At 38.8% G+C, this 10,529-nt stretch overlaps 1 protein-coding gene across 1 annotated transcript; it reads right to left on the reverse strand.

Moving 5' to 3' along the window:
* Positions 1-604: 604 nt before the first annotated feature.
* On the reverse strand, positions 605-9,147 carry RBM22 (RNA binding motif protein 22). The gene is made up of 11 exons (XM_075270801.1): positions 9,025-9,147; positions 7,610-7,663; positions 6,738-6,767; positions 6,018-6,150; positions 5,511-5,611; positions 5,112-5,284; positions 4,629-4,829; positions 4,355-4,519; positions 2,718-2,806; positions 1,539-1,661; positions 605-1,051 (listed from the first exon to the last, which is right to left on the reverse strand). The coding sequence occupies exons 1-11, from the start codon at positions 9,076-9,078 to the stop codon at positions 924-926; spliced, it is 1,251 nt and encodes a 416-aa protein (XP_075126902.1). The 5' UTR covers positions 9,079-9,147; the 3' UTR covers positions 605-923.
* Between the last annotated feature and the right edge of the window lie 1,382 nt (positions 9,148-10,529).

Consider the following 10,529-nt stretch of genomic DNA (forward strand, 5'->3'; position numbering starts at 1 on the left):
GTCTCCTTGCCTAGGTACGAAAAAGTCTATTTTTTGTAGTCAACATTGACTGTAGCATATAAGGGGGTATATAACAAGAATGATTAATAATGGGGTGGGGATGATGATATGAACAGTGAAGCTGTAAGTATATTTAACCAGTGATATCTTAGAATCCATGTGGGCTACAGACATGATCTTGTTTGGAGTTATAGCCGTTTACAGTGACTGCTCCATCTGCAGTTTCAATGAACATTATTCAAACCAGTCAGAACTGGGGGGGGGGGGGTTAACTACAAGTCTATCGATTTAGAATATTTGCATTTGTTAGTACAAAGGCTATGTTAACATGATTTTTATAGAATGTATTCAACCAATATTATACATATTCAAACATCTCAAAAATATAAGAACAGAATAAACATGCATATTTTATTATCTGAATTGGCCCTATAGGTTTCATTCCACTCATCATACAGACAGACTTGGCAGAAAGGCAAGGACTTGTCATAGCAGTCTAATCTAGAAACTTACCATGGATATTATGTGATCAAATAAAGGTAAAACCACACTACTCTTGTACCTCCCAATAGAGGCAAATGAAGTCAGTTTTCAAGGAAAAAAATTGTGAATTTTGATAATTTATTAAAAAACTGTTAGGAGAAAAAAAAAAAAAAGACAACCAAACAAAAAGATTTCCAAAAGACGATTTTTTTTTCCTTCTTTTTATCGCTAGGAAAACAGACAATTAAAAGCCAACACTTCCCATATAAGAGTTTTTAATCCACTTCTGTTACTAGAGGGATTTGTGGTAGACTGCTATACATTTGGCTTCCATCACCTCAAGGGGCAGATACAAGAAGTCTCTGTTTGCATTTCTTGATTATTTACCGCAGATTTACTTGCAGCCATTCCTTTATATTGTTCTAACTATCCTCATAGACCTAGGCACTGCTAGGCTTGCCTGTGTGTGCTCCCATGCGCTGCGGATCTTGTGAAGGGTAATGAATATGACCAGGAGCACGAAGGAATGGTGGTGGAGCCATTGGAGGAAACATATGTGGACTAAACCCTGCAAAAGAGAAATTGGAATAATGTTACTAAAAGTCTTGGGGGTTTATTGACTGCAAGGAACTAGCAAAACTGGTTCCCAGAATATAAAAACCAACAAAATAGAAACACAACCACCTAAAAGTTATGGTATTTTACTGTAGGCTACTGTGACCAAAGATAGCCGTGCCGCCCTGCAACTCCTTCATCACTGCAAGTCAATGGAGTCACATCCCCAAGAGTGTTATGACTTCAACTTCCAGAAGTAAAAAGATTGAACAGAGCTGTAATTTTTTTTTTTTTTTTACCACAAGCTACAGCACTCCACTGACTAGGTGAAGGAGTCGTATGGTAGCATAGTGATCTTTGCTCAAGCAAATCAGAGTTGTGGCCCAAGTCGCTGTATCGTCCTTTTCTCAATAAAACTCATTTACCAACTTAGTCACAAATGGAATCTAACATTATTACTGGCAAACTGTGAGCAATCAATGTATGAGCAATTTAGTTACCTGGAGGTGGGGCGGTTAACCCAGGGGGCGGTAGCGCAATATTCACCAAAGCAGATGATCCATTTGGAGGAAGATTGAAATAGTTTGCTGAGGACTCTTCTTCTGTAGGCGGAGGTGGCAAAGCTTTAAAAAAAATAAATAAAAAAAATTGAGATTGTGACTTTTATATTGAGAGAAGCATCCAAAAGGGGCAACTGCCCTTCAGGTTACTGAAGATTAATTTATTATAGCGTTTAGGTGCAGGGGTGATTATATGTGCAACTGCTCACAGGTTAAGACAAAGAAGAACCACACTCCTGAATATGTCAGAGAAAAGACCTACTTGTATTATATTGGTGAGGACAGGTTCATACCTGCGCCTGGTCTCCGCTTTGTGGGTTTCCGTCTTCTGCCAACAGGAGATGGAAACCTGGCATTCAGTGTCCACCCATGAGCGTCTTCCGGTCTCTGCACGAAACCGGGGTTTTTTTTTTTTTTTTTAACCAGACACAAAGTCCTGCATGTCCGGTTAAAAAAAACCAAAAAAAAAAACACTTTTGCGACGGAGAGCAGAAGACCCATTCAAATGTGAACCCGCCCTCATCTAGGTAGTTTTCAGTTTATTGTACTTGTTATTTGTATGATGCATGTAAAGCCCTTTGCAAATGTATAACATCAAGGAATTAATGGTGCTACATAAATTATTAATAATAATGATACGCCGACTGGTAAGACGAGGTGAGAGCATGAATGAGATTCCTGTAACCTCCTTAGTCACCAGTAAAAAGCTTTAAAGGGAGAGAGGTGACAGTAACAGGCTGAGATTTTACATCCTAATGTCACTCTTCACACACAGGACCAGAAAAGTAAAGCTTTCCATGCTACTCCCCAACTACCCTAAATAATGTACCTAGAATTCAGAAAGACAAGACTTTGAGCTTTTATAAAGAAACAAAATGTAAGTTCTAGACTTTGTATTATAGCCATGGATGTGTCTAAAGGCGAGACATATTATATTTATCCTTGGCAGTAAAATAGTTGCATGAATGCATCTATTAGAAAACTGCACTACTTTGCACATAGTCCTGTTAAAAGCGTCTGATCCTGCAGTTGTAGACTTTGTTTATACCCGTGCTACTGTGTATAAGTTAGCAGGAAAAATAGTGATACATAATTCGTAGTTTATCACATCAGACATACCTCCAGGTAATCCAGGAACAGGTTCAAATTTTAGTCCAGAATCAGCAATACCTTCTCGCTCTCTTTCTTTCCCTCTAGCTGCTTGCGATCTGGAAGCAGAAAGAAAAGTAATTTGGCACCAGTTTGGTGACACTTCACATGTCAAACACCGAAACGATTCACAAAACATCAGTAGGAATTAACATGGTATACATGTGTATTTAGGCTATGGTCATACGTCAGGTCATCCTTTTTGGTTGAAATCAGTTCACGCTGAACACAGCAGTATCTGTGTGCACATTTATCCGCTCCAACCTGTTATACCAATAGCTGATGGCAATTACCTGTTAGGGTAGGTTCATGCTACCATTATTAGTGTCTGTTCGTCTCTTCTGTCATAGGATTAGAGCAAGCGACATTAAATGACAGATGTAGCCCCCTCCATCATGTGTCCATCTGCATTCACTCTTGAGTTAAAAAAAACCCCAAAAACATAAAAAGTTACTAAAGTAAACTAACATGAGGGAAGAATCTGTCCGGAAGAAACTGTCCATCATGTTATTTACATTAGAGACAATAGAAATGGACACCAGATGGAGAGCCCCCCACCTTCTCCGCGGTCTGTGTCGTTCACTCCACTGCTGTTAAAGTCTACTGACTTCATCCTATGACAGATGAGAGCAACAGGTGTTCACAACCGAAATGCGAATGTCCCCTAAGTGTGAGCCAACTACACAGAGAATTTACATCCACACTTACTCATCATAGATACAAAGAAGTAATGGTTATTAACAATAAAACTAGACTTAGGGGGCGTTCACACTACCGTCATTGTCCGACAGGTAGTGTCCGCTCCTAGAGTCCGTTCAAAATCTCGCACGGACATTAGCAGCGGACACTAGCTGTGTCCGTGACACTTTTCATTCATTGAAATGGCGATCGGGTGCGTTCTTTTGCACTCCTTGCCTGTCCGTTTGTAAAGATGTCCGACTTTTCAAGCGGACAGAAAAAACCTACATGTCGGGGTTTTTTTTTGTTTTGCATGACAAAGTGTACTTCCTAATGGCATGATCTAATATTCCATACAATATACTGGAAAGCTGGAAAAACAATTCAGAGTGGGCTGGAATTATTTATAAAACCAAAAACTGCAGCATTTTCTTATAGCTATTGATTTTAAAGAATTCACTGTTAGTAATTTAGAAACCCATCTACGTCACAGTTAATTGCAGGCGGTGCAAGAATAGCAGTACCAGATTTACATTGTAAAGGTATGAAAGCATAAAATAAGATAAAATAATCCTTTAATAGGATTATCTTATCTTTCTTATCTTATGCTTTCTTTTTGCTATATTGACACCTGTAACTTTTTTAAATTTCTGTCCTCATAGTTGTGTAATGGAGAATGTGTGATAGGGAATGTATGATGTTTTCAGTCACTTTTTGGCAGGCGAAGCAGTGAAAGAATTGTTTCTCATGACTGTATTCACAACATGGGATACGGTATTTTTTTTAACAGCATGGGCATTTTCAGACATGGTAATAACTTCAAATTAATTTGAGTGCGTGTTCTTTTAGTCAAGTACATAATGTTATTCTATTTCCTGTGTATTAAGACCAGCCACACACATAAAGCAAACAGACATTTAATATCTCACCTTCCCCACTTGACATTGAGGCGACGGCCATTAACAATCAGCTTATTAAAGGATTTCTCTGCTGCCATTTCTGCCGATTGCCTGGTGGCAAACTGAATAAAGGCGCACTGCTGACGCTGAACTACCGTAATTGTCCTTATCTCACCAAACTGGTAAAAGTGATTTCTGTGGAAAAGAACAAGGAACAATGCTACTGTTTGTATATACACATGTCGTATATAGTTTAGAAAAGGATAGTTGAACATAGTAAGCATAAAAATGCTGGAAAACATACCTAAGCTCTGATTCGCTGATGTTGTCACCTAGTCCTCCCACATATAGTGTAGTAATTGTCTTATCCTCTGGGGGGTCCAAACGTGGCATTGTTGAGGCCCTTTTCAAGAGCTTGTCTGCTACAGGATCATTGATACCATAATAACGGTCTTTGATATTCTGATCTGCAAGAGGGTCATCGGGATCTGTGGGTTTCTCATGTCTAAGATAATGAAGAGGTTGAAAGGACATATTAAACACATGGACATGTTTCCAATGAACATTGTAAGGCTAGGTTCACATTTGCAAGCATTTGTGGATATGTACATGTGCAGCGCCCTCTCCCATAGAAGGAAATGGAGCCTCTTCATTCACACTGGCCACATGGTGTGGATCGGTTGACCCACATTGATTGGACATTTATGGAAACCATAAATGGAGAAGCCATACATGTCTGCGATGGGAATAACTCATTAAACAAATAGTACGTATTTCTAGTCATTACCTGTATGGACATTCTTCTCCTCTTTTACACTCTCCTTTCACCCAGAAAGAACAAATGTGAGGACGGTTTCGTTTGTAGTATGGAGTGGTACGAGCCAATTTTAAAAGCATATCGCTGCTGGATGTGGCTTTTCCCAGCCCGCCAACTGGTCTTGTTCCATCTGAATTTGAAATCTTTAGTGTAGAGAGAAAAAAAAAGAAAAAAAGAATAGAGTTTATGGATATTTAGAGATCAACCCACGTGATATCAATCAGTATAAAAGACATCAAGGACCTCTATATAAACTCTTTGTGCAAGATACAATTTATCGCATTACCTGTACATACATCAATACCTGAAATACAGAAATTCACAATCTGTCATACCATACACCACCTGTACAGGTTTACTAGTACTTACTTCTCTTTCCATATTCTGTGTGTAGTACTCTTTATTTACATCAGATCTAGGCATGTCATCCTTAAAAGAAATCCCTGCATCACGCACTTGAATAGGAAGACCTAAATAAAGCGAGGACATTGTTAATTGAAATACTATTGTATGAAATACTTCGAAGGCTATTGCTACACAGCAGTATGTGATTTCACAAAATAAGATTGCGATTCTGTTCTACTATGTCACGCCCAATGACAATGATAGGGACATGTTTTGACCCGCTAAGTGCTGCAACCAGAGAGTTGGCACAAATACAACCCTGCTTGATTTTTGCATCCACAATCATAAGTTGACCTTTGCTAACAATGGTCTTTAAGTCTGCAAAACAGAATAAACAGTGCATGCAGCAAACGGAGATGTGAAATAACCCATGCACTATTTGTGAGTCTGTTGTACACACTGACAGCACACAGACCAAAAATACTCCCACTTAAAGTAGGCCTTATACCACCTTGCCAAAATGATATTTACCATACTCCAGGTCTAGAAGGCATGTCTGGCAGACGTTTTTCAACTTGCTACAAGTCTGACATACTTCTGTTTTCTTAAAGCGCATTCGCACTCCTGGACACCATCGAAATACTGTGAAAGGACGTGCACATATCTAAATAAAAAGAGTAGGGAAAATGAAGAATTTGTGGTAACAGTGACATTGGGCAAACTCGCTCATCTATGTAGAGTTTACTTTTAAAAAATATATCACAGCCAAGAGAATTAGAAACTCTTCCAGTCACTGCATTGTGCTCACTAGTTTATACAAGCAGGATGGCTAATGCAGTTCTGAGTGCATGTTCCTCTATGATAGCAACAACCTGTGACAATGACATCAATGATGGACACTGCCAACAAGCGGGAACAATTAAGGTGACAAAGGTCATCATCAGATCAGTTGGGCTCCAACTCTCAGTACCCCTACCAACCAGCTACTTGTGCGACTTGTTAGCGACATGCCCAACAGTCACCTTTTTTTCGGCAGCTCAGTTCCATTCAAGAGAATGTGAAGGAGCTGGAATACCAGGCACAATTACTATAAAATGTGCCGTGCCTAGTATGCAATGAAGTGGCCCTTCAACTGGATGATCCTGAGGGAGTCAGAATCCCACTGACTGCTCAAAATCCCAGAAGCCCTTTTCATAACCTTACTTTGATGCATTACACACCATAACCGCGGCATGAAACAACATATCTCACCTTGCATTCTTTGCCATATTTTTCTTTGGTCTGAAATACAAAACAGACAAAATCAAAAAATGATAAATCAATGTATAGTATATGCAAATAGCCTTATAAACAACAGAAAAGTGCAAAGATCTACATTCAAAAAGAGATCACCTTCAGGGATGAGTAATCTGCTAATACTTCCCCTTACCATATTTCAAGCATAGTGTCTATGATGCCTGTAGTCTGGGAAAAACGGTCGACACCGTCCATATCTCACAGACCAACTGCACTCATGAGAAGCCATAGAATCTGACTGCTGTTCGATTAGAGACTACAAACTGGACAGTCTCTTTAGATACCTAAAATTCTCTGACTACTCATCTAGTCTTGTGAAATTCAGAATAATATAGTCTGCTGCTGTACACAAGTGCCAGATTATCCATATTTCCGAATTATCAAATGTCAATTTGCATGAATTTCATTAGATAGGAACCTCATAAAGCACAGGACAGCTTTCCAAAGACAGAACACTGTCCAAAGACAATTTTCTAAATAAACCCATTTTCAGAAAAAATATAATTTTGCCATAGAGTTTCTATGATGTCCATAATTCACAGAATTAAAAGTTTAAGAAAACTACAAACATAAGAAAAAAAAAGCAGACTTTGTTCACACATGGAATTTGCATACTGCAAGCCTAACAAGATTTTCCTCAGACACTTTCTTAATACAATGAAGAGAAAAAGAAAAAACAACAGTTGTACCTAATATATCCCCAAAGAGCCCTCTTATGGGCAAATGAGGGTCACTATAGGCTATGGACATACTTAGAATTTCACTACAATGTGCTCTGGATATATAAATAACCAGGACCCTGGTACTTCAGGGCTCACATGACTTACCATTCTGATATAAGGATTTTCTCCTAAACATGTCTGGCACAGAATTGGGAAGTCCTGAAAAAAAAAAAAATCATGGTTACAAATCAGTCAAAGCTGCATGGTAAAGTAAATGATTCTCTGGTGAACATACAGCCAGCTACTGAATATTGCGGCTCTTCCAAATTTCTTATGTCTGGTTGTTCTAGAAATCTGGTATGACCTACAGTCATTGTGACAAATAGGTCATACCAATATACAGGTAATTCCTTCTCAGAAGATCTATTGATATCTGTGTCACAGTCGCCATTTCTAATGGAAACAGGACACAGTGATGAATCCCTCACGCCCCTAACCCTGCATAGGGCCATTCATATCACGTTTTGTTCACTGGTCTAATTGACCAGTTTTATAGATACAAGGCTCTATTCAGATCATGTTTAAGGGATGTAGAAAAAATAGAAATGGATACATAGACATCAATGCAAATGGAAAAAAAAACAAAAAAAAATGGATTAGGTTTTTTTTTTCTTACATTGATGTCTATGTAAATGCATCACTATAAGTTTGCAGCGGGTTTTTTGCATCCATTTAGATGTAAAAGAACAGATTTACAGACTTTGATCTGAATAGAATTACCCCGATGCTGAAAGCGGAATGAAACTGTTAAGTATCTGTTATACAGATATACATAGTTATACAGAGTCAAAGTTATATAAAAAAGAGAAAAGTAGGACTTATCTAAGTTTGGGTCCCACAAAATTGGATCCATTTTGGCTAATGTTGATCCTATGTAAATGAAAAATCCTCAGTTTCCAACCGATTTCACCATCAGTTTTTTTTGTATCTGTAAAACTGATCAAAACTTGATGTGAATGGCGTCTTACTTATAATGGGGTCTTATCAGGATTTTATCCTGAGGGTTATGATTTCTCTCCAAAGATGAAGCCACATCACTGGTGTGAACAGTCTAAGGGTTGGTTCACATTTGCGTTGCTATTCCATCCGGGGGAGTCCGCTGTGCAGTAAAAGCACACGGATCCCCATAGACTATACGAACTGGAAATTACTTCACAATCTACTTTCCTGTCCACATGATTCGTGCCGGCAGTCTGCAGCAAGCACACGGACCCCATTATAGTCTATGGGGATCCGTGTGCTTTCACTGCACTGCACAGCAATTGCGCGCGTGCGCACACACACACGGTGTGGACCTCAATACATGCCCACTAATTCTCAGCTTTTCTAAAAAAAAAAATGTCCTCAGTTCTTCTTACTGAGGGGCTACACTATGTCAATGAGCTATAAGTACAGACGTGGACTGAACATAGTAGATGGGGACCAGCCTCGGCCTACTCAGGCCTCTCCTTCCCCCGGCTACTCCCGGTTCACACAGCACTAATAGTCGTACACCATCATCTCCCTCTAAAGCCACTCACCGCGTCCTCCCAGTTCTGTCGGTTATAAGTATTGGACCCCAATGAGGTTGCCATTCTGGTCAACAGAGAGCCCGACTGCCGCCCGTAGTCTTCCTAGCAGTAGGCAAGCGCGAGAATCGCCAGAATGTGCGCACGCGACACGTGAAGATCTCGCAGCTGCGCACTGATAGTTTGATGTGACCGGCGCCACCTGGTGGTTCTCAGTGGTATACACAGTTTAGACTTGCGAAAATGTAACCTGCTGCACAGTTCATAGGCTTTACAGAAAGTGCATGTGAAGATTTTAGGTTAAAATTATAATCCTGATCAAAAGTAAAATAAATTATATAAACAATGGAGTGTCAAACATATTATCCTATTTACTATATGTAATGTCTGTATGGTGGGACAGAATTTAGTTATGATCCCAAAACTTGGCATCTGGCTGTTGCGGTAGGGCGACAATGAAAACTTCAGTGTGTACAGTACCAGTAAAGTGAATGAAATTTCATTTAATGTCATTCACACAGATAAAAAAAAAAAAAGTTATGAATAGGCTGTGTTTTAAATAATACATGTTTTGTTTTTTGTTTTTTTTGTTAAATCGCAGTACTTTAACCCCTTCCCACCGGGGGTATTTTTCATTTTTGACTCCCCCTTCCAAACTCCACAAATTTTTTAATTCTCCGCTCTCAGATTCATATGAGGTCTTAATGTTTGCAGGACAAATTTTTCATCATGATGCCGCCATTAATTACTCTGTACAATGTACTGGGAAGCAGGAAAAAATTCAGAATGGGGGGGATTTGAAGAAAAAGTGCTTTTGGCCGACTTTCTTCTGGGCTTGGTTTATACGGCGTTCAATGTACAGCCAAAATGACATGTCTCCTGTATTCTATGTTTCAGTATGATTCCAAGGATACCAAATTTATATGGTTTTACATAAATTTTACCTCCTTAACAAAAATCCAACACTGCCCCCAAATTTTTTTTCTGAAAGTTGCCATATTCTGACACCTGTAACTTTTTTATATTTCCATGTATGGGGATGTGTACGGCGTCTTTTTTTTCGGGGTGGGGTGTACTTTTCCAGTTATACCATTTTGGGGAATTGCTATTGTTTTGATCACTTTTTATTCAAATTTTTATGAGATGCAGTACAGTGAAAAAATGGCGGTTTGGCACTTTTGACTTTTTTTCTCACTACGGCATTGATCGTATGGGAAAAATATTTTTATAGATTTGTAGACCAAGCATTTTCAGACACAGGGATATCTAATGTGTATTCACAGTATTTAAGTAATTTTATATGTGTTCTAGGAAAAAGGGCGTGATTTGAATTTTTAATACTTTTTATTTATTTATTTTTTACTTTTTTAATTTATTTATTAATTTTTTTTTTCCATTTAGTAGACCCCCTAAGGGTCTTGAACCCCAGGGAATCTGATCACTAATGCAATGCAAAAATACGGCAGTTCTATTGTAGGGTACATAGAGTAGCCTGCAATAGAAACTATTGAATGACA

The sequence above is a fragment of the Leptodactylus fuscus genome, chromosome 4 (assembly GCF_031893055.1).
Source record: "Leptodactylus fuscus isolate aLepFus1 chromosome 4, aLepFus1.hap2, whole genome shotgun sequence".
Taxonomy (NCBI): Eukaryota; Metazoa; Chordata; class Amphibia; order Anura; family Leptodactylidae; genus Leptodactylus; species Leptodactylus fuscus.